Consider the following 25,094-nt stretch of genomic DNA (forward strand, 5'->3'; position numbering starts at 1 on the left):
AGAGAGATAAGGGGGAGGGGGGGGGGCAAATACATTTTCAGTCCATCTACACTTTCTCCCTTTCATGTAGAAGGAACCCTTCACCCACCGAACAAGCAAGTGCAATCCTGAAACAGGATTAGAATAACCCCACCATTACTTCATTAATATAACCACGACTCCAAAATAATAGGATTTAAACCCTGCTGTCACTTACAAATAGCCACCAACAACTGACTCAGTGCAATCACATTCTACTGTATCTCCCACGGTATAAAGAAGCGACAGACAGCGTTGTGACAAAACAAGCTGCCACTCAGCTATGGGGCACACAGCTGTCAGTGGGCATTGGTGTCGTTGCCTGCTATAAAGTCGAGCTGTCTACCATTAACGTCAGATCAGTTTTCAGACGACACAGAACACAAGCGGAAGGCTAATGAGTTAGCATCTCACTGAGGCAGCAGGAAGAGAACAGAGCAGAGATGATTTGCTTTCGAGTCTCAGCACCCCCATGTCTATCCATTGCCGTGTGTTCCATTTACATGGAGCGGGGGTGATGGTGAAGCTCCTTACCGGTCCTCTTTGATCCTGGCCAGCAGAGGCTCCAGCCAGCCCACTGTGCATTCACAGTGGGCGTCCAGGAAGGTGATGACCTGTCCCCGTGTGGCAGCTGCCCCTCTTAGCCTGGCCCGGATCAGCCCCGTTCGCTGCTCCATCCGCAGGACCCGCACGGGAACCTCCAGGGTACGAGCATAGTTCTCCAGCTTCTTTCCCAAGAAGTCTGACAGAAGAGGACACATCAGAGAGGACATGTTTCAAACGCCCGAAATAACTTAATTGTTTGGTGTTTTTCCTGCGTTCATTCACAGTTATCAAGGCAAGTGCCGATTTTCTTTCAAAATGTGATATATTATTATCCTTTAATACAAAGAACGTTACAGACATGTTACAGACATGTTTCAAACTCCCATAGAACTTCATTGTGCAGTGTTGTTTTCCCTATTCATTCCCAATTATCAAGGGCCGATTGTCTTTCAAACTTTGCATCGATACTATCACACAATACTAAGAACTGCATGTATTAATCCCAGAGTGACCCTTTAAACTCAGTGACGCTAGTTAGTTGATGGTTTAGGCTGGACCCAGCTACAGTACCTCTCTCACTGGCGTCGTCCACCAGCAGGATCTCCTGCAGCAGGTGCCGTGGCGAGCGGTTGATGACACTGTGGACAGTGCGGAGCAGGGTGCTCCACGCCTCGTTGTGGAACACGATCACTATACTGGTGTCGGGGAGATCGTCCGCGTAGACCTTCGTCTTGCAACTGATGGACGGACAACGAGAGCTCTGGTTAAGAGGTCAAATAGGCTGCTACTCCTGATGCGTGTCGACAGTAGAATGCTATCAACAGTGAGCATAGTTGTGTGACATGCTTGTGAATGTAAAATATATGTGGCTGAAATTTACCTCAGAGCGTTGTAACAAAATGAACTGCTTTCAAACAAAGCCGAAGTTGACAAGACTTAGTATATGCTGCACCAGTGTTTCTCCCAGGATTTTTTTCAGCAGTGGTGGCAAGGGTGCATCGCTTCTAGACGTCAGCACAATGACATGCTATTTTTTCCCATAGATTTCCAGTTGTTGCTTCTATGACTGTCCATTTAAAAGCTCATCTCAGCAGAAATTACATGAATATAGCACCTCAGAGAGTGCTGCCCTACATACATAGACTTGAAATCACTGTCCACTTTAATACTTGTAACACTAGTCACTTTAATGATGTTTACATATTTTGCACTACTCATCTCATATGTATATACTGTATTCTATATCTCCATGTATTCTAGTCCATGCCGCTCCGACATTGCTCGTCCAAATATTTATAAACTCTTAATTCCATTCCTTTACTTAAAATGTGTGTGTATTGTTGTGAAATTGTTAGATATTACTTGTTAGATATTACTGTACTGATGAAGCTAGAAACACAAGCATTTCGCTACACCTGCAATAACATCTGCTAAACATGTGTATGTGACCAATAAAATGTGATTTGATTTGAACACTGTGCTATGCTAAAAATGGCATGCTGCTCCACACACACAGGGATGTGTCCCAAATGGCACCTTATTCCTTATATAGACCACTACTTCTGACCAGGGCTGACATACACTGCCTTCAGAAAGTATTCACACCCCTTCATTTTCCCCACATTTTGTAGTGTTACAGCCTGAATTTAAAAACAGATTAAACTGCCATTTTTGGTCGCAGACATACACATTATACCCCGTAATGTCAAAGTGGAATTATGTTTATTGAATTTCTTACTAATGAATTAAAAAGGAAACGCGGAAATATCTTGAGTCAATCAGTATTCAACCCCTTTTGTCATGGCCTAATCAAGTTCAGGAGTACAAATGTGCTTAACAAGTCACATAATAAGTTGCATGGACTCACTCTGTGTGCAATAATAAAGTTTAACGTGATTTTTGAATGACTGCCTCATCTCTCACATGCAATTATCTGTAAGGTCCCTCAGTCGAGCAGTGAATTTCAAACACAGATTCAACCACAAAGACCGGGGAGGTTTTCCAAAGCCTCGTAAAGAAGGGCTCCCATTGGTAGATGGGTAGAAATAAGAAAGGAAATCGCTCTGGGATTCCACCATGAGGCCAATGGTGACTTTAAAACTCCTACAGAGATGAATGGCTGTAATAGGAGAAAACTGAGGATGGATCAACAACATTGTAGTTACTCCACAATACGAACCTAATTGACAGAAGGAAAGGGAAGCCTGTACAGAATAAAAAATATTCAGAAACTTGCATCCTGTCTGCAACAAGCCATTAAAGTAACGTTGCAAAACATGTAGCAAAGCAACTCACTTTTTTGTCTTGAGTACAAAGTGTTATATTTGGGGCAAATCCAATACATTACTGAGAACCACTTTATATTTTTCGAGCATAGTGGTGGCTGAATCATGCTTGTAATCGTTAAGGACTGGGGGGGGGGTAGAAAAAACACAGGCAAAATCTTAAATGAAAACCTGGTTCAGTCTGCCTTCCACCAGACACTGGGAGATGAATTCACCTTTCAGCAGGACAAAACATCAAATACAAGGCAACACTGGAGTGGCCTAGTTACAGTTTTGACTTAAATCTACTTGAAAATCTATGGCAAGACCTCAATTGGTTGTCCAGCAAAGATCAACAACCAATTTGACAGAGCTTGAAGAATAATGGGAAAATCTTGTACAATGCAGATGTGGAAAGCTCTTAGAGACCTACCCAGAAAGACTCACAGCTATAATCTCTGACAAAGATGCTTAAAATTAGATATTTCTGTATTTCATTTTCAAAAAAAAAATACTAAAAAAATGTAATAACATGTTTTCACTTTGTCATGATTGGGGTTTTGTTTTGTAGGCTGTGTTTCTGGATGTAACACAACACAATGTGGACAAAGTCAAGGAATATGAATACTTTTACAAAGGCACTGTAGGGAATAGGGTGCCATTTGGGATGCAGTCACACACCCCCAGAGATACAGACCAAGGGCAGGGCAAGCCTGTCATGTAGTGTAGATTGTAATGTTAAATAAAGTATGAGGAGGGTGCATTACAGATAGAGAGGAGGCAGCCGGGTTGGAAGTGGGAGGTGACAGGCGATTGGAGCGGACAGTAGGTTTATCCCATTCACCCCACTACGGGTGACAGGACAGACTGACAGAATGGGAGCACCAGGGTAGCTAGCTACTAGCCACTGAGCGATCATCTTCTTTCTTTCAACCACTGCCTATTACACCCCATGACAATAACCCTCTCTCTCTCACAGTCTTGCAAAGCCAAGCTGAGTTCTTTAATAACGTTCCAAGGTGTACTGGCGAGTTTGAGGAAGATTTTGAGATGCAATTAGTACGATTCTGCAGCTTGGCACTCTCTTGGGGTGAAATAAAATCAACAGACCACAGACCTAGATCTATGGCTCTTTCGCTCTCCATTTTGTACAAATTCTTCATTATAAACTGGGTGGTTAAAACCCTGAATGCTGATTGGCTGATATCCATTGTATATCAAACCATATACTACGGGTATGAAAAAAACATGTATTTTTACTGCTCTAATTACATTGATAACCAGTTTACATTAGCAATATGGCACCTCAGGGGTTTGTGGTATATGCCCAATATACCACGGCTAATTGCTGTTCTTACGCACGACACAAAGCGGAGTGCCTGGATACAGCCCTTATATATTGGCCATATACCACAAACCCCTGAGGTGCCTTATTGCTTAAATATACGATAGGACTAGTTCATTAAAGTGGAATTCATAATTCTCTAAATCTACAAGAATTAAACTTAGGACAATCCTTGTACATGTGTGAAATGGAGTGCGTGCAGTGTTCACATATATTGAAAATGTTCCTTTTTTGTGTGATAACTTTTCATATAAAATGGTATAGCAATGTAAACCCCATGGGGGGACAGTTGATTTTCGAGGCGGTGGGTAATATATAAACAATATAGACAATGTTCACAGTATTGGCATATACTTACATTCCCTGCATCGTTTTTTTATATTGTTGTATTGACAATGTTCCTATTTTCAATACCACAAAGAGCACATTCTAAAGAACAGTGGACAAAGAATGTCCTGTAGGAACACAGAAACACGAAATCACTGGGCTGTCTCCCGGAGAGAAGACCTGTCTCTCGATCAGCTGCTCAAGATAAATGTGGATCATATTTCACCCAAATTGCTCTTTGGGTTTTCATTATCCAGCTCTAGTAGGTCTTGGGCGACAGTAAACAAAGCCCTTCTCCCATTCAGACTGTCACGGCTGAAGTAAACACACGAAGACTGTGATGGATACCACACGGGCAAATAATCTCTTTGAGTCTAATGTTCTTCAATTAGAGCAGTGGTGTCTGGTGGCACTTTGAAATGGGATGACGGCCTCCTTGTAATCGCCGGAACGGAATAAGCGGAATGGTATGAAAAACATCAAACACATGGTTTCCATGAGTTAGATGCTGCTCCATTTATTCCATTCCAGTCATTACTATGAGTCCTCGTCCCCTCACCAGCCACCAGTGAATTAGAGTATGTTACATCATGGAATGAATCCTGAGGAGTCTGAGGACTTAAAAGGGGGGTGAGGCGCAGTGTGAAACGTTTAATATCTCCTTTCATTCTGCCCCAACGGGTCGTCTTAATCAAAGTTAACAAATTGGTTCATTCCAGACGATATCAAAATGTTCTGTTGAACCTTAGTTATTTGGCAGACAGCCTCTTTTGCTACGCATTGCTGCGGCTGCTCCTAAAATGACACGCCATGTTGTCATTCTCAAAGTTGTGTGTCAGCGTAGTGTGGTTTCCAGTGAATTCAGCGGAAGTTTCTGGACTAAAACAACGACTAGTGAAAAGGGCAGAAAGTAGATCCAAAATGTGGGCCCCCTTTTTGAGAACCGGAGCATGTCGCGAGGCAAAGTGGAGGTATTAGGGCTTCTGAGGTGTAGCGGTAGACGGCTACAGGGTTGTTATAGTGGGTGGTGTGTGTAGTGCCGAGTAAAGAGGTCAGCGGGGGTAATTCACAGTGTGTGTCTGGGAAAAGGCCGAGTTCACTCACCCGTCCAGTCTCACGTCCGGCAGACTCCTGTTGAGAGCAATCATGTCACTGGCCATCAGATTGAACTGGTTAATCTTAAAGAGCTCCTTCATTTTCTCCTGCTCGTCCTTTGCGATAACCACCGCTTTCCCCATCTCCCCCGGGCCCTCGTGGGCTCGCGACATGACTGCTGCGAAACAATAGGGAGACATGTTGCATATTTTACACTTCCGTGTTAAATGTGATATTTCACTGTTGTTTCAATGGAAGCGGGAGGTCCAAACATTCAACTTCAGCTACTGAAATCTGCTAAATGTAGCTACAACTATTATAGTGTATATATTACTAAAGGTACAGAACTGCGGGCAAGCAAATTAACTTAATAAAATGAACCGTGAGCAAATTAAGCGTGCTGTAGACTAGAGTGTTTCTAACAGAGAAATATTGACCTCAGATCACTCGGTACCGGTACCCCTTGTATATAGCCTCGTTATTGTTATTTTATTGTGTTACATTTGTATTATTTTTTACTTTAGTTTATTTGGTAAACTGTACTGTTGGTTAAGGGCTTGTAAGTAAGCATTTCACGGTTAGGTCTACACTTGTTGTATTCGGCGCATGTGACAAACTAAGTTTGATTTGTCTAACAGAGAAAGACTGGTCGCATATCAGTGTAAAATGAAATATGCCACATCGTCAGGCTTTGAACACTGAGGTCATTAAAATGTCCCTACCAGCCAATGACATGCTGATCAGTCTGACACTGATGCAGCTTCACGAAGCATTCTGGATCCATTAACTACTATTCTTATCATGTGCCATACAGTCATGTCCTCCTAGTCAAGCATCATCTGGGCCTGTTGGGGAAATCCAGGATTTGTCCAGAGATTTAGGGTGAGCCCTTCTCTCTCTCTCACTGATGACTGAGGAAGTAATGAGAGCGTTACAACAGCAGCCCTCATTGCTGTTTAAAAATATCAGCTCATATATCTGATCAATCAGCATTACTGAAGATGCATTAAAGCCTTGAAAACAAGCTGCCTCTGCTGCACACCGCTCCACAATGCTTCACAATTATCCAAAGGTAAATAATCTCCAGTGGATTTATGCTCCGCACTCCAATAATCTCTTAAACCAGAGGCAGTGGTTTCCATGGGGGACAATTCACATTTGCTCCAGGCCCCAGGTTAAGAGGATTCCCATTTCGCATTCCAAATGGCACCCTATTCCCTTTACAGTGTGCTACTTTTGACCAGAGCCCAACGGGCCCTGGTCAAAAGTAGTGCACGATGAAGGGAATAGTGTGCATTTGGGACGCATCCCCAGTCAACCCTCCTAGAGCTCCAATGCTGGGCTTGTGGAGGTTTAGACTCTGATCTGATCGAGGTTCTTCTCGGTGGTGACACCCTCCATTAGGACAATGGCTTAAACCTGATGGGCTTGCAGAGAGAGCTGAGCTGGATTATTCAATGAACTATCCATCTAACACATGCCCACCACAGCCACGCAGATCATCCATCAATCTATTTGTACAGACACTACATTAGATAAATGGTGCACAAAGAGATGAAGTCCAGCCATACTGTCTGAAACATACTATATTTGTAACCTCACTGATTGAAAAAGGGGTCTAAATGTATCGGGAGGTAACAAACATTTCAGCTTCAACTGAGGGACTTCTGAGACCGAACATTGTTCATAGTCTCGCTCTTTCTCATGAGACAGTACATCAAATCAATCCAATGTTACTTGTCACAGGCTTCGTAGACAACAGGGGTAGACTAAAAGTGAAATGTTTACTTTACAGGTCCTTTTCCAACAATGCAGAGTTGAAGATAAAATGTTAATTAAAAAATTATAAATAGTGACACGAGGAAGAAAATACACAGTGAATAACAAATAAAAAGTCAAAATAACATGGTTATATATAGGGGAGTAGAAAATAACATGGTTAAACATAGGGAGAAGAAAATAACATGGTTATATATAGGGAGTACCAGTAACGAGTTGATGTGCAGGGGTACGAGGTAATTGTACTGTACACATACAGTACCAGTCAAAGGTTTGGAAAACACCAACTCATTCAAGGGTTTTTCTTTATTTGTAGTATTTTCTACATTGTAGAATAATAGTGAAGACGTCAACACTATAAAATAAAACATATGGAATCATGTAATAGCCAAAACAGTGCTAAACAAATCTAAATATATTTTAAATTTGACATTCCTCAAAACAGCCACCCTTTGCCTTGATGACAGCTTTGCACACTCTTGGCATTCTCTCAACCAGCTTCATGAGGAATGCTTTTCCAACAGTCTTGTAGGAGTTCCCAAATATGCTGAGCACTCTATGGCTCCTTTTCCTTCACTCTGCAGTCCAACTCATCCCAAACCGTCTCAATTGGGTTGAGGTTGGGTGATTGTGGAGGCCAGGTCATCTGATGCAGCACTCCATCCCTCTCCTTGGTCAAATTGCCCTTACACAGCCTGGAGGTGTGTTTTGGGTCATTGTCCTGTTGAAAAAATGTTTTTGTCCCACTAAGAGCAAACCAGATAGGATGGCGTATCACTTCAGAATGCTGTGGTAACCATGCTGGTTAAGTGTGCCTTGAATTCTAAATAAATCACAGACAGTGTCACCAGCCAAGGACCCCCACACCATCACACCTCCTCCTCCATGCTTCACGGTGGGAACCACACATGAGAAGATAATCCGTTCACCTACTCTGCATCTCACAAAGACATGGCGGTTGGAACCAAAAATCTCAAATTTGGACTCATCAGACCAAAGTACAGAGTTCCACTGGTCTAAAGTCCATTGTTCGTGTTTCTTGGCCCAATCAAGTCTCTTCTTATTATTGTCTTTTAGTAGTGCTTTCTTTGCAGCAATTCAACCATGAAGGTCTGATTCACGCAGTCTCCCCTGAACAGTTTAGATGTGTCTGTTACTTGAACTCTGTGAAGCATTTATTTGGGCTGCAATTTGAGGTGCAGTTAACTCTAATGGACTTATCCTCTGCAGCAGAGGTAACTCTGCGTCTTCCTTTCCTGTGGCGGTCCTCATGAGAGACAGTTTCATCATAGCGCTTGATGGTTTCTGCGATTGCACTTGAGGAAACTTTCAAAGATCTTGAAATGTTCCACATTGACTGACCTTCATGTCTTAAAGTAATGATGGTCTGTCGTTTCTCTTTGCTTATTTGAGCTGTTCTTGTCATAATATGGACTTGGGACTTTTACCAAATAGGGCTATCTTCAGTGTGTCAGTGTAAGTATGTGTGAGACTGTGTGGGCATAATCAGTGCCAGGTAGTCCGGGTATCCATATGATAAGTGACTATATCTTAAATTCCAAGATTATAGAAGGTTTGAAACACAATGTGGTCAAAACTGTGTTATGAATTTTTGATCGATTCCTGTTTTTGAGGCTTTATCAACGAGAGGATATTCTTTACAGGATGAGATACTCAGTTCTACTGTACACCCAGAGATGGCACAGAATGTTCTGGGAACCAACAATGTTGACATGCTGACTACGTATACATCATTTATTCATATAATCAATATGCTATTTGCTTATTGAGTAGGTGATTTCGGTAACTATTGTATACTTCTGACGCCTGCTGACAATGGCTTACCCATTACCAAACGCTTACTGTCTTGCACAGCTTTCATCGAATCCAATTCGTAATTGGAAACATTTTTGTTGGGTTTAACGTAAAATGGCACCCATTTCATTTATGTTCGTTTTATTCTCTTATATTATTTCTTATTGTTATTGTATTGTCGAGAAGGAACCTGCAAGTACGCATTTAGTTGAACGGTGTATACCATGTATATCCTGTACATACAACACAACTAATAACTTGAAACATATGGTGTGTGTGCGCGTGTGCGTGTTGGGGTGTCAGTGTAAGTATGTGTGAGACTGTGGGTAGAGTACAGTGTGTGTGCATAGAGTCAGTGCAACAGAGGTAACCATTTGCAGGTAACAATTTCATTAGCTATTTAGAAGTCTTTTTGAGAGGTTTTATGACTTGGGGGAGGAAGCTGTTCAGGGTCTTGTTGGTTCCAGACTTGATGCATTGGTACCGCTTGCCGTGCTGTAGCAGAGAGACCAGTCTGTGGCTTGGGTGGCTGGAGTCTTTGAGCCTTTTTGGGGCCTTCCTCTGACACCACCTGGTATAGAGATCCTTGATGTCAGGGAGCTCGGCCCCAGTGATGTAGTGCGCAGTACGCACTACTCTCTGTAGTGCCTTGCGGTCGGATGCCAAGCATTTTCCATACCAAGCGTGATGCAGCCAGTCAAGATGCTCTCAATGGTGCAGCAGTAGAACTTTTTGAGGATCTGAGGGCCCAGGCAAAATATTTTTAGCCTCTGGAGCGGGAAGAGGCATTGTCGTGCTCTTTTCACGACAGTGTTTTTCAGAGAGAGAGAGAGAGAGAGAGCCTCCAGGTGACCAGACACCCACCAATGTAATGATTTCTATATGAAAACATGCACAGTATCCTCACAAGTTCAAGTGAACAGCTCAATATTATCCTCGGGCTTAGAAATAAAAAAAATGACTGTGGCATCTGCCCTTTTCTCTGGCTCTTCAGCCTAACAAACCCATTACTGACCCCCTGACGTGGATCACGACAGCAGTAACTCCAGCCCTAGTCCTTGTCCAGTGATTTTGTCAGCAATTACTGCTACACGGTCTTCACACTCACATACAACGGGTCTGTAGAGACACGGTCAATAGTGTTGAGCAAAAACGAGAGTGCTCTATTCTTTCATTCCTGTTTCCTGTTTCCTGTAAAACATCTGTTTACAGTTTTGGGGGTGACATTTAAATGGAGATTAATCGATTAGCCTACTTAAAACTTTTGTTGAGTTATTAAATGGACAAATAAGTACGAATACAGTATACCGTATTGCAATCCACAAGTGACAGTGCTAAGAGCTTACTGCAACAGCGGCTATGTGGTGCGCCATTCTATAGCTCGAGGACTCCTGATATTTTTTGTCTTCATCTACTGCGGTCTAGTATAGTCTTTTTTGCTAGCTAGGGCCACCTACTTGAAGTGCTGCCCGTCTTCCCAGAGGCCTACTTGCTGTGTGAACTGCTGTCTGCTCATATGCTGCAGATGATTGTTGACACATCGACCAGGATTGAGGGGCAGAGCAATTTGTGACTTGTTTGGTAATCAGTGGCTGTACTGGAGGGGGAGTGGTTTCTCCTCTCCGAGGCAATCAGCAATTAGTACAGGGGGGGGGGGGGGTTGTGCTCTTCACCCCTGCTGGGCAATTAGAAATGAATGTTTGTACTTCAGTCTCCACTGGTTTCCAAACGGCGGCCGTATTAGCGGTGGTCTCGTCGCTGAAACGGAGACGGTTCTGCCGAGTTGTTCGAGGCCGGAAAGAGTTCCTTACCTATTGATTTTCCTGATCTCGTGTAGCTTTTTTGTTGTTGTATTTTTGGTAACTGCCGTATGTGTTTTCTATACCTGTACACTCCTCTCCCCTGTAGGCTTTATAGACGCTCCCCACACCCTGGCTACATCCCTTCTAATTTAGCGCACAACCGCTGTGCAATTTTGGGTCTCTGGCAGCGTTTGGAACGGCCTGATCTGCGGTCAAGAACGCAGAGTTCATCTCAGTCTATGCTGCCATTCAATCCCTTGATTTGTTTGTTTTGGGGGTGGGGGCCCTGACGGAGACATGGATAGCCCCAGAGAACACTGCTTCTCCATCTGACTACTTTTTCTCTCATAGTCCGAAAGCATCTGGTCGTCGTCGTTGTGGCGCAGGGCTACTAATTTCTCAAAACTGTAGATTTTCTCTTTCAAATCCATATCATTTTAATTATATGCTGTCACTTGTCCACTCAGGCTTAACATTGCTTTCATCTATCGCCCAGCAGGTGCCCTGGGAGAGTTCCTCAATGAGCTTGACCCCTTGATAAGTTCTAGGCCCTCGCTATACACCAAGTCACTCGGCTACATCATGTTCTCACATGGTCTCTATCATTGCTATGCGGATGACACTCAACTACTTTTCTCCTTCCCTCCTTCTGTCACCCAGGTGGTGACGCGCATCTCTTCGTGCCTGGCAGATGTCTCATCTTGGATGTCGGCCCACCACCTCAAGCTCAACCTCTACAAGACTGAGCTAACCTCTACAAGACTGACCCCGGACAACACCCGGTCGTTCTCTGCAAACGTCAAAGCAGTGACTCACTCCTGCAGGTTCATGCTCTACAACATCAGTAGAGTACGACCCTACCTCACCTTGAAGCAGCGCAGGTCCTAATCAGGCACTGGTCATCTCCCGTCTGGACTACTGCAACTCCCTGTTGGCTGGGCTCCCTGCATGTGCCATCAAACCCTTGCAACTTATTCAGAACACTGCATCCCACCTGGTTTTCAACCTTCCCATGTTCTCCCATGTCACCCCGCTCTTCCGCACACTCCACTGGCTTCCAGTCGAAGCTCATATCCACTACAAGACCATGGTACTTGCCTAAAGTGCAGCAAGAGGAACTGCCCCTCCCTACCTTCAGGCAATGCTCAAACTCTATACCCCAACCCAAGCACTCCATTCTGCCACCTCTGGTCTCTTGGTCCTCCCACCAACTCCCGCTCAGTCCAAGCTCTTCTGTCCTGGCATGGCACCCCAATGGCGGAACCAGCTTCCCCCTGAAGCTAGGACAGCGGAGTACCCCCCCCCCCTCCTTCTAGCTCTGACTTTGCTGATTTACTTTTCCTCAATAAAGTAGCTGTTTACTAAGCCTGTATGTTGTCGCACCTTGCTTAAGATTAATGCATTAACTAAGTCACTCTGGATAGAAGCATCTACTAAATTACTCAAATGGCAATCGAAGTCATTTTCCATTTTGTTTTCCATTTCAAAAGAACTGTGCCCTTTTGGTTCCCATCAGCAGTTCCCAATGTGATTTTCAAACTCAAATTGGAATCATTGATTCTCTCCAGAAAGGCTGTGAAGCCTGCTTATCAAGTGGGAGCAAAGGCTCAAGCCATGTGGGATATCACATTGATCTGCAGGCGGCTCTGATTATATTATATGATCTTCGCTTGATTTCCAACATCCTCAAGCCATTTCTATGCTTATTTTACTTTGTAGAGTGGAAGGGGACTTTGTGGCCTGTACAAGGTTGCTGCGTTAAGAGACTGGATGCATCTCATATGGCTCCCTATTTAGATCACTACCTTTGAGGGCTCTGGTCAAAAGTAGTGCACTATAAAGGGCTAGCACTTGGTGAAGTCACTCAATTGGCTTAGTGCAAGGGTATCAAACTCAATTCCTGGAGGGCCAAGTGACTGTGGGTTTGCGCTCTTCCCTTGTACTTGATTGATGAATTAAGGTCATTAATTAGTTAGGAACTCCCCTCACTTGGTTGTCTCGGTCTTAATGTGGCACGAATTGAAAGGAAATTGACACTGCTGGCTTAGTCCTTACACAAACACACTGCTAGGAAAATTGGCATTTTTCTGTAAGTATATATCCTAAATTCCAAGATTATAGAAGGTTTGAAACACAATGTGGTCAGTATTGTTCTATGTATTTTCAAAAACAGAAAAACATAATTTTGTCTATTTTATAGGAGCAACTGTACAGCTCCACTGTACACCAAGAGATTGCACATATGTTCTGGGAACAAACAATGCTGACTACATGTACATAATTGATTAATAAAATCAATAATCTATTTAGTGAAGTCAGTGGTTACTGAATACTTCTGACGTCTGCTACAATGGCTTACCCATGACCAAACTCTTTACCCTCTTGCACAGCTTTCGTCAAACTTTTTTGTTGGGTTTTAACGTCAAACGGCACCCGTTTCCTTTATGTTGGTACTCTTATCGTTTATTTCTTGTTGCAATGTCGAAGGAACCTGCAAGTAAGCATTTCATTGGACCGTGTATATCATGTGTCATATTGACAGGATATACAACTAGTAACACTCGAATCATAACTTCATGCAGTACCCAAAATAGACCGATCCACCACTGAGGTGTACCTACCCTCACCTGGAATCAAACATTCTTTAAAAATCCACTATTGACTAGATTGTGTACACGCTAGAATCGGCATCCACTTGTCCAAATGAGATATAATGCAATTGAGAGTGATCCAATCCATATGGCTTACTTTAGGACTTCATACGTTGTGATTCCTTAGTCATAGTGTGGTGCTTATATGGTTGTATAATATTGTAAGGCTTGTAAATTGATGTAATACATTTGGTTGCATAATTACCACAAATGGATATCATAGGTACTCATCCGATCTAAAACCAACATGTGTAAAATACATGTTTTGCTACACAATAAAATACAAATTATACAATACTACACAGAAACTGCAGTATATAAATGTATTGTAGTCATACACCGAGTATACAAAGCATTAAGCACACTCTTTCCATGACAGACTGACAAGGTGAATGCAGGTGAATGCTATGATCCCTTATTGATGTCACTTCAATCAGTGTAAATTAAGGAGAGGAGACAGGTTAAAGAAGGATTTTTAAGCCTTGATACAATTGAGACATGGATAGTGTATACGACTCGCCAATGTCCAGTCTCTTGTCAACAAGGTAGATGAAATTCGAGCAAGGGTTGCCTTCCAGAGAGACATCAGAGATTGTAACATTCTCTGTTTCACGGAAACATGGCTCTCTAGGGATATGTTGTCGGAATCGGTTCCGCCACCGGGCTTCTCCATGCATCGCGCCGGCAGGGATATTCTCCTCTCTGGGAAGGGGAAGGGCGGGGGCGTATGCTAGTCATATTATCTCCCAAGAGAATTATCGTCAATTATCATCATAGCGTAGTACATTCCCCCTCAAGCAGACACCAAGACGGCCCTCAAGGAACTTCACTGGACTCTATGTAAACCATATATCCTGAGGCTGCATTTATTGTAGCTGGGGATTTTAACAAAGCAAATTTGAGAACAAGGATACCTAAATTCTATCAGCACCACGCGCGGGTGTAATACATATCACCGCCACCCTAGACCCACTTCAGTTTGCATACCGCCCCAACAGGTCCACAGACGATGCAATCGCCATCATGCTGCACACTGCCCTATCCCATCTGACAAGAGAAATACCTACAGTGGGGCAAAAAAATATTTAGTCAGCCACCAATTGTGCAAGTTCTCCCACTTAAAAAGATGAGAGGCCCGTAATGTTCATCATAGGTACACTTCAACTATGACAGACAAAATGAGGAAAACAAATCCAGAAAATCACATTGTAGGATTTTTAATGAATTTATTTGCAAATTATGGTGGAAAATAAGTATTTGGTCAATAACAAAAGTGTATCTCAATACTTTGTTATATACCCAAAGTTGGCAATGACAGAAATCAAACGTTTTCTGTAAGTCTTCACAAGGTTTTCACACACTGTTGCTGGTATTTTGGCCCATTCCTCCATGCAGATCTCCTCTAGAGCAGTGATGTTTTGGGGCTGTTGCTGGGCAACGTGGACTTTCAACTCCCTCCAAAGATTTTCTATGGGGTTGAGATCTGGAGACTGGCTAGGCCACTCCAGGACCTTGAAATGCTTCTTATGAAGCCACTCCTGCGTTGCCCGGGCGATGTGTTTGGGATCATTGTCATGCTGAAAGACCCAGCCACGTTTCATCTCCAATACCCTTGCTGATGGAATGAGGTTTTCACTCAACATCTCACAATACATGGCCCCATTCATTCTTTCCTTTACACGGATCAGTCATCCTGGTCCCTTTGCAGAAAAACAGCCCCAAAGCATGATGTTTCCACCCCCATGTTTCACAGTAGGTATGGTGTTCTTTGGATGCAACTCAGCATTCTTTGTCCTCCAAACACGACGAGTTGAGTTTTTACCAAAAAATGATATTTTGGTTTCATCTGACCATATGACATTCTGCCAATCTTCTTCTGGATCATCCAAATGCTCTCTAGCAAACTTCAGACGGGCCTGGACATGTACTGGCTTAAGCAGGGGGACATGTCTGGCACTGCAGGATTTAAGTCCCTGGCGGCATAGTGTGTTACCGATGGTAGGCTTTGTTACTTTGGTCCCAGCTCTCTGCAGGTCATTCACTAGGTCCCCCCGTGTGGTTCTGGGATTTGACCAAATACTTATTTTCCACCATAATTTGCAAATAAATTCATCAAAAATCCTACAATGTGATTTTCTAGATTTTTTTTTTCATTTTGTCTGTCATAGTTGAAGTGTACCTATGATGAAAATTACAGGCCTCTCATCTTTTTAAGTGGGAGAACTTGCACAATTGGTGGCTGACTAAATACTTTTTTGCCCAACTGTATGTAAGAATGCTGTTCATTGACTACAGCTCAGCATTCAACACCATAGTACCCTCCAAGCTCATCATCAAACTGGAGGTCCTGGGTCTCAACCCCGCCCTGTGCAATTGGGTCCTAGACTTTCTGACGGGCCTGTCGTCACCTCTCACTTAAGGTCAACAAAACAAAGAAAATGACCGTGGACTTCAAGAAACAGCAGAGGGAGCACCCCCCGATCCACATCGAAGGGACAGCAGTGGAGAAGGTGGAACGTTTTAAGTTCCTCCGTGTACACATCAGGCAAACTGAAATGGTCCACCCACACAGACAGTGAGGTGAAGAAGGCGCAACAGTGCCTCCTAAACCTCAGGAGTCTGAAGAAATTTGGCTTGTCACCCAAAACCCTGACAAATTTTTACAGATGCACAATCGAGAGCATCCTATCAGGCTGTATCACAGCCTGGTATGGTAACTGCACCGCCCTCAACCGCAAGGCTCTCCAGAGGGTGGTGTGGTCTGCACAATGCATCAACTAAAGACAAACTATCTGCCCTCCTTGACACCTACAGCACTCGATGTCACAGGAAGGCCAAAAAGATCATCAAGGACAACAACCACCCAAGCTACTGCCTATTCACAACCACTACCATCCAGAAGGCGAGGTCAGTACAGCTGCATCAAAGCTGTGACCGAGAGACTGAAAAACAGCTTCTATCTCAAGCCCATCAGACTGCTAAACAGCCATCACTAACTCAGAGAGGCTGCTGCCTACATTGACACCCAATCACTGCCACTTTAATAAAAGGATCACTAGTCACTTTAAACAATGGCACTTTAAATAATTAAATAATGCCACTTTAATAATGTTTACATATCTTACATTACTCATAAGTGTATATACTGTATTTTATACCATCTATTGCGCCTTGCCTATGCCGCTCGGTCATCAATATATTTATATGTACATATTCTCATTTACCCCTTTAGATTTGTGTGTATTAGGTAGTTGTTGGGAAATTGTTAGATTGCTAGTTAGTTACTACTGCACTGTCAGAACTAGAAGCACAAGCATTTCGCTACACTCGCATTATCATGTGCTAACCATGTGTATGTGACCATTACGATTTGATTTGTGTATGTGTGCCATTCAGAGGTTGAATGGGAAAGACAAAAGATTGAAGTGCCTTTGAATAGGGTATGGTAGTAGGTGCCAGGCGCACCGGTTTGTGTCAAGAACTGCATCACTCAACAGTTTCCTGTGTGTATCAAGAATGGTCTATCATCCAAAGGACATCCAGCCAACTTGACACAGCTGTGGGAAGCAATGGAGTCAACATGGGCCGGCATCCCTGTGGAACGCTTTCGACACCTTGTAGAGTCCATGCCCTGATGAATTGAGGCTGTTCTGCGGGTTCCTAATGTTTGGCATACTCCGCGTACGTGCACTTTATTTAAGGGATTCACACAAATGACATAATGACATATTAGTGAACTATCCCTTTAAGAATGTCAAAAAAAGGCCTAAACTAAATAATATTAACATGTGTAATACAAGGATCAAAGACCATTAGTCCAACCAAATACATTTTACGATGTTCATTGGAGCCTCTTAAAGCAACAGAGAGAATAGGTGACAGACTGCCAAAATCCTAAGCCATTAATTCCCCCAAAAGCTTACACTGACATATTTAGTCGGAAAATGACCTCAATGCTGAGCGCATGTGCCAAACCGGATAACACCATTTCAATTCAACTAAGAGCATAAGTAACTCGTATGTACTCTAACTTCAGGCCCTTGTTGTGACGGAAATGAGTCTGGAATCGAGAAGGCCGCGTAACTTTTTAGCTTCATTCTGGCAGAGGTTTCTCCCCAATTCCAACCCTGAAAGCAGCTTAGCGGGCCACTTGGAAACCTGCTTACTGGAAAGGCCATGTCGTGAAATACTGGGCCAAAGAAGGAAAGGACAATCCTGTGGATAAGCTTGATTAACCAGGGATACGGAAGATCCAACTGAAGCCAACAGTTGGATCAAGGCATAGTGTATCCCAAATGGTACCCTATTCCCTATAAAAGTGCACTAGCTTCAACCAGAGCCCTATGAACGCTGGCCAAAAGTAGTGTCGATATACAGGGAATAGGGTGCCATTTGAAACTCAACCCTTTTCCCATTCTCAAAGTGTTTTTCTCTTAATTGTGCACCCAGGCTGAGATTCAACAAGTTGATTAATAACTCCATTGCTTTTCTTTGAAGTTACTTTGGTGTTTGTTCTCCAAACTTCCCAAAAGTGATCGCATGAGAATAGTGTAATTTGAATAGGACTGCTGTGTTTACATCGGACAATTACTTGTTTGAGTTGGACTACCGTGTCGAGCTGGCAAATCGGTGTCAAATAAATGTCTGTCTAGCCTGAGTCATGGTGACTGTTTCGCAGGGCCACAAACCCACATCTACAGAGCAAACGCTCTAATGTATGTTTGATTAGGTTTCAAGACTATAGTATCAAATCAATTGGCTTCTATGGAAGTCATCAGTTGTGCTTGTTTCACCAACCATCGGTGCACTGTCTATGCATCTCTGAAGTATGCTTTTGGTGTTGTTGTTTGTGTCTTGCTGGTGAGAAACCTAATTTCACCTCATGGGATTAATAAAGTTGATTCAATTTCGGGCTCACCTCTGAGAGCAGGCAGCAGCGAGTGGTCCTTCCTGTCGTCACATTTGTTACATTCACTGAAGTAGAGCAGCAGGAAGACATCCACCAGCACCCAGACAAGCGAGGTGGTCAGCACCACCTTACAGTATACGAAACGCCGCATCGGCCCCCCGTGGCGTGATGTGGCGGCAGAGAGGAATCAGCAGGCTGGCCCCTGACAGAAAGCAGGAACTCTGGAGACGAAACAAAGTAACGGACGGGAGACACACCGGGATGTCATCCCACTACAGAGAGAGGAGAGAAAAACACACAGACCTGGTTGGAGAGAGGACTTTGAGAAACGAAAAGAAAACATTTAATTGATGAAATGTTAAGAGTGAACATTGTGACAATGAAACTGAGGAGAATTCATTGATTTCACCATACAGCTTCCACCAACAGCTAACTTCCTTTGAACATGTCTTTTGGTATGGAACACGGTTGTTGACAATGACTTGGTATTTTTCCATTTGAGAGAGAAAAGCAGAAAGCTAATTCCTTCCTCAGAGAGTCTGCATATCATCTGTGGTTTATTGGCAGATTTGCCTAGACCAGGCAGATAGATTTCAGTCCAATGAGAATGTTTGTGCGGAACAGAAATCTCAATGGAATGAAATGAATACCTCACTAGTATTTCACGTGAAAAAAAAAACAATTCGCTATGTAATGTGACTTTCTCTAAGGAGAATTACTGGTTTACAGAGGCAACAAGCTGCATTCAATTCTCCCTGTATGAAACTGTGTGTGTGTGTAAAAAATCACAATAGATGTGCCGAACAAGACCGCTCTAAAAGAAGCAGTCCAAAGAGAATAAATAGACAGTGTTAACAAAATGGACACTCTTTTCATAATATTAATTCATATCCACCTGACAACTTTGCTACGATGGTGATGGATTAGATCACAACTGAAATAGAGCATGCTTTGTACGTTTTCTATTTTCCTCCTACAAATGTTCATCTCCAATCCAATGTTATGATGTACAAGAAGGTTGCTTTGACTAAAAGGTATGTGGCACTGTGGTACTTTCCCTTTAAATGTCCTGTAAAGCAATAAGAGCTATCCATGATCCCAACGTCTTGCGTTTTCGTTTCGGAGGGAAATTAAACCATATTAAATGGCATAAAAGGCTATCAAATATTTCTGTCTTACACACAAATTCTGGTATTGGAGTGTTCTGTGGGGCATTGAGTTTCCATAAACGCGGTCACAGAACCACACGCAAAAATACAACTGAAAACAGAAACCCCCTTGGTGTATGTTGAAGTGGTGTGTGTGTGTGTGTGTATGTGTGTGTGCGCATTTTTGTTTACCCACATCATCCTCCAATATGCTCAAGGCCCTATGCCAATGGATGGTTCTTATAACACCCCTCTAGACTCATCCCCAGAAGGAAATCTGACTCTCCCATTTCCTTATCATTCTTCTGCTGCGTAGGTGCAGCGTAGTGCAGTCTTTGCGCCCACAACATCCCTCTCTGCTTCCTGTACACGTCCATCACAGTAGATGACAAGCCTGTCCTGAGTTAACTGTTATCGCTTCCAAAAACAAAGATTACCGTCCTGTAGGTTCAGTCCAGGCCTCACCCAACATACCTGATTCCGCTATTTAAAGGTCTGGGTGAGCAGCTAATTAGTAAAAACAGGTGTGCTTTGGTTAGCATCACACTACCATCCTGATCTGGTGAACTTAGGGAGTGAACGTTATTTGTAATAAGGGCTTCATGGAGAAAATCGGACCTCTCTGAAATGAAAAATGGATGGCCATCCGTTCAGCAAGATATAGTTGACCTCAACCCTCCCTGAACGCCGTTGCGCTCACAACATCCCCCTCTGCTTCCTGTATACGTCAATCACAGTAGATGACAAGTCTGTCCTGAGTTAACTGTTATCGCTTCCAAAAACAAGCCTGGTCGCCCAGTCATGTTTATTAGTAGCGTCACAGCCCTGTAAACAACAGTCACACTGACAATGGTTCATCATTGGCCGCTTTCTGTCATAAGTAGGCCTACAAAGCTTAACCAAATTTACATCTAAGGTGGGACATTAGCCCCAAAATGGCCTTGAGAATGGCAGTCTAATAAAATAAAGACTCCTTTGTGTGCAATGTTGTCATCCGTTGCAGACTTTTCGCAAACCATAAAAATGTATAGATTCCGGTGATAAGGTATTCAAATCCTCCATTTCAAACACATCATAAATCTGATTGAAATGAAAGAGACCAACGCCTAGTAACACTAGACCGCTGGAACCTTGCTCCACGCTACTTTCATCATATTGAATTCTATGCTAATTTCTGCAGAGAGAGAAAAAAAAAAATCGGAAACATGTCTGCTGTGTTTTCCCGCGGCCATCTGCTTAGAACTGTCGAGTGCAATGTTTGGGTCTGGTGCCACCAACCAGGCTGGAGGCGGCGCTCGCGTTCCCCCTCTGAAGCGGCTGGGTCATTAGTCCAACCATCTGCAGGGATGAATATTTCCTGTCTGTTGAGCAGTGCACTACAACAAGGTCTCTCCCCTCATTACAGCTGAAAACACTTGTCGGAACAACATAAAACTTATTGACCGTGGCGACGCTTTGGCGCTTTAACCCACGGGCCAGAAGTGTAACATTTATTGGCACCTCTGACACTGACAGTTACTGTTTGACTGTCTCCATACTCCTACACATCAAACAAGGCTGCTCTAAAGTTCAAACAATGGCAATTCAGCGCTAATGTTCTCTATCATTTCTGACTGGTTTATTCTGGAATCCCAGATGCAGAATTATCTGAAGTACATGATTCTTCACTCAAGAAGTAGACTGAACTTCTCTTAATACAAGCTCACTTAGGTACACTCCAGTGCCACTGATATAAGCATTATGACAGGGAGCGCTTTGAGCCCAATCTTTTACAATGTTCAGAAAAGGATAAATCAGCACAAATCGTCCAGCGTTAGGCATTCAGGGTACAGGGAATGATTATCAGGATGGACTAGAGGGCTGATCCTCTTAAGTCCGTCCGTCGCTCCGATCCAATGGGGTGCTGTGACGACGTCAATAACAAAGGGAAGAGGTGGGCTGTGCTACTAAAGTACACGAGGGAATACTTTAGTGGCATATCTATTGGGCAGGGCCCCACAACTCTCATCCTGGAGATACCGTCCTGTAGGTTCAGTCCAGCCGTAACCCAAAATACCTGATTCAGCTATTTAAAGGTCTGGGTGAGCAGCTAATTAGTAAAAACAGGTGTGCTTTGGTTAGCCTCACACTACCATCCTGATCTCGTGAACTTAGGGAGTGAGCGTTATTTATAATAAGAGTTACAAGGAGAAAATCGGACCTCTCTGAAATGAAAAATGGATGGCCATCCGTTCAGCAAGATATATTTGACCTAAACCCTCCCTGAACGCTTGAAAAAAAAAAACAAGTGACCTTCCCCTATACCCAAAATAATAATGAAAACATCAAATGGATAGCAGAGAACCTGTCTGCCATTTACCTTCACTTATTGGACAGACCAGAGCCTTAGATATGCAGTTTTAGAAACTGTTCTTTGTCCTGTAAGCATTAGGCTACATGGCAACGAATGAACTTTGAGAGAGCACAGGGCTGTGGGCCAGAAGGTTGTGGGTTCGCATACCACCGTAGACAAGAGTAGACATGGAAAGATCATCGTATTTACAGGTCCAAGAAGAAATGGCCTTTTCTAAACATTTCATGCAATTCTACATCATTTGACATATTAGCAGAATATTTTGAAATACCACACACATTACCAAAATTACAGGCTAAGAATGGACAGAGAGATAGGCCCATGTGTTCATCTGATCATATTTCTCCAATTCTAAATCAGTGTGTCTTGTCTGCAATGAAACTGTCCCCTTTTTTGCAAATAATTGAATCTGAGACTTCGTTAGGAATCTGAGCATGGTACTTCCACAAGTTAACCTACCCAGACAGAGTAGACCTAGTGACACTGCTGGCTACTCTTCTTCCATGGCTTAACCCAACTTGAGAGGGTCACAAGTGTTTCCTTAAAAGCTGTCTGGGTTTAAACATCTTCTACTGTACAAAAAGTGAATATCTTTAATCAATTGATACTGACAGAATTAGATTACTTTTCAAGCAAAGTCCATTTTTTTTATCTCCTCGGCTATAGCAGGATGTAGCTTCGCACTCTCATTCTCAAACCGAACAGAGCATATAGGCTATAGGCCAGTCCGCGTTCAAGACTATATTATTTGGACTCGGCCTAATCATACATTTTTTTCAGAGGAAGCCTTTGACTCTCCTTCTGAACTGCCATCATAGACCTACACAGCACAGCCATTGGTTAGGCAGCACACACACAAAAAAAATGGAATCAGCAAGAGCAGAGCAGGCCGGGGCTCAGGATTGTAATATTCATTGCAAGTGTGTAATGCAGCCTAGTTGTATTTACATCATCCCAGAAGCTATCTTATGAATATAACTTTGTTCTGTTCTTCTCCGAGAATGCACTTCGTAGCCTATAGGCTACGGATCGTTTGATTGAGACCACACTAAATAGCCTATAGGCTACGGATCGTTTGATTGAGACCACACTAAATAGCCTATAGGCGCACGCCCAGCGGAGAATCAGAGATGAGGGGCGGCATCGGCCACACATCGATATATAGCCTAATAAGCAACAAATTCCAAAACACTGACAAATATCAACATTTCATTATTTACAAAGTACATGACCCTCCCCTGGACTACATTGAAAAAAAAAATACTTAACCCTCCCCTTGACTGAAATTGAAAAAGCATGACCCTCCCCCATTTTCCTCCAGGTGCCCATTCTGTGCACTTATATCCATCCCAAGCTCACGAGATCGGGATGGTAGTACGAGGCTATGCTTTATTAGGGTTGGACTGAAAACCTATAGGACGGTAGATCCCCAGGAAGAGGACGTAATGTAAGTATCGTACCACTCGATTCATCGAGACCATTATGAAGTGAGAGACAACCCACAGGGTGTGATATGGTGGAAAGCCAAGCGCACACTCCCTCCACTCAGCAGCAGACCGATAAATAGAGGCTAAAAGGGAACATATCGATTCATCTGTTGTCTTTATACAGCTGAACTGATCTAAAGACAACGTGTCCATAGCAAATAGGCTAAGTGAGACTTAACTTGTTGACCTATTTGAGAACCCACTGGCTACTACCACTTCAACTGTTACCAGTGTCTCACTGCAGGGTTGGGTTCAATTTGATAACAAGGAAGTCAATTCAGGAAGTAATACTGAAATTCCAATTCAATAATTACAATAGGACATCTGTTCAATAAGTGAAGAGAAGCAAAAGAAAAAAGCGAAGCTATTTGTGTCAAAGATTTCCCCATTTTTGAATGACCCCCAACCCGGCCACACAGCACTATATCGAAAGGTAAATTGCTAGAACAATCGTGTGGCAAAATGTCATCCTTGATATCGGACCTCCACAACAATCTTGTCATTATGATGGATGAGTAGGGTATTGACTTCAAACTGCTGCAGAAGGACAGGTGTATATCCAGGCTACAGCTCATCGATCTCATTCCTACATTCAAGACTTAAGATGATCTAATTGGAAAGCTTAGCGACAATGTTACAACAAATATTGTAGATACAGCCTATATCAGCAGCAGGCTGATATAGGACCTTACATTCCTGCAATATCTAATTGACAGTCTAGAATCTAGTAATTAATAGACGGAACACTAGAACATGCTATATTCCAAATTAACATTTCTACTGTAGCCATCTCTTATGACATTGTCTGAATGCTGAAAGATGAAAGCACGTCATTCAAGAAACATGTCATTTTGTACAATACTTACAGAAAATGTGTCTTATTGTAATCAATTAATGGCACAATGATGTCTCGCTTGCCAGCAACGTGTTGCATTGGGTTAACAGCACTAATGTAATTCACTAATCATTTTTGAATGGTTGAAATGGTAAATCAAACTATCAATCCAAATGTTCCGCAGACGGGAAACCTGTATCTGAATGAAGAGCATAATTTTACGTCCCGATGATGTTGCTGGTTGGCAATCTTCCTTGCTTGACAGTCTTTGCTAGTCCGTCTTCAGATGTACCGCAGTCCCCCCGACGCGACACGTAGACTACCGTTATATTGTAGCCTAAACAAGTTCCCCTGTAATCTCTAACATTCTATGCAGCGCAAAATGGTATGTCTTTGTATCCACCTGTTCTCGGAAAGAATAATGTATAACGGGGTAACGGACAGGCGATACGTTCTGGTGCAATCTACCATGAAAACTATAGAGGCAATAGTCCTTTTATTCATCCGTAATTGGTTGCAAGTCACGTCGATCAGGAAGTCCTGCTGATCCTGAGCATCAAGGGCGTCTGGTAAATGTATTTCTTTCAGTGTGCATCATATGGGAAATAGCTTAAAGCACAAAACTCAAATGCATAGGTTACACACGGCATATTGTATGAATATGGTATGAATTATTTGTAGGCTATATCTGAAAATATAAGTAGTTTATACACAGTTAAG

At 42.9% G+C, this 25,094-nt stretch overlaps 1 protein-coding gene across 2 annotated transcripts in view; it reads right to left on the reverse strand.

Annotated features, from left to right (window-relative positions):
- Positions 1-24,861, reverse strand: part of LOC135519647 (polypeptide N-acetylgalactosaminyltransferase 13-like) — a 50,279-nt gene extending 25,418 nt beyond the window's left edge. For both annotated transcript variants that reach the window (XM_064944889.1, XM_064944888.1), the window contains exons 1-5: positions 24,406-24,861; positions 18,561-18,823; positions 5,605-5,773; positions 1,135-1,301; positions 553-760 (exon numbers count right to left, since the gene is read on the reverse strand). In XM_064944889.1, the coding sequence (XP_064800961.1) occupies positions 553-760; positions 1,135-1,301; positions 5,605-5,773; positions 18,561-18,702 (686 nt within the window). In that variant the 5' untranslated portion in view covers positions 18,703-18,823; positions 24,406-24,861. The remainder of the gene's footprint in view (positions 1-552; positions 761-1,134; positions 1,302-5,604; positions 5,774-18,560; positions 18,824-24,405) is intronic.
- Between the last annotated feature and the right edge of the window lie 233 nt (positions 24,862-25,094).

This window comes from Oncorhynchus masou, chromosome 29 (assembly GCF_036934945.1).
Source record: "Oncorhynchus masou masou isolate Uvic2021 chromosome 29, UVic_Omas_1.1, whole genome shotgun sequence".
Taxonomy (NCBI): Eukaryota; Metazoa; Chordata; class Actinopteri; order Salmoniformes; family Salmonidae; genus Oncorhynchus; species Oncorhynchus masou.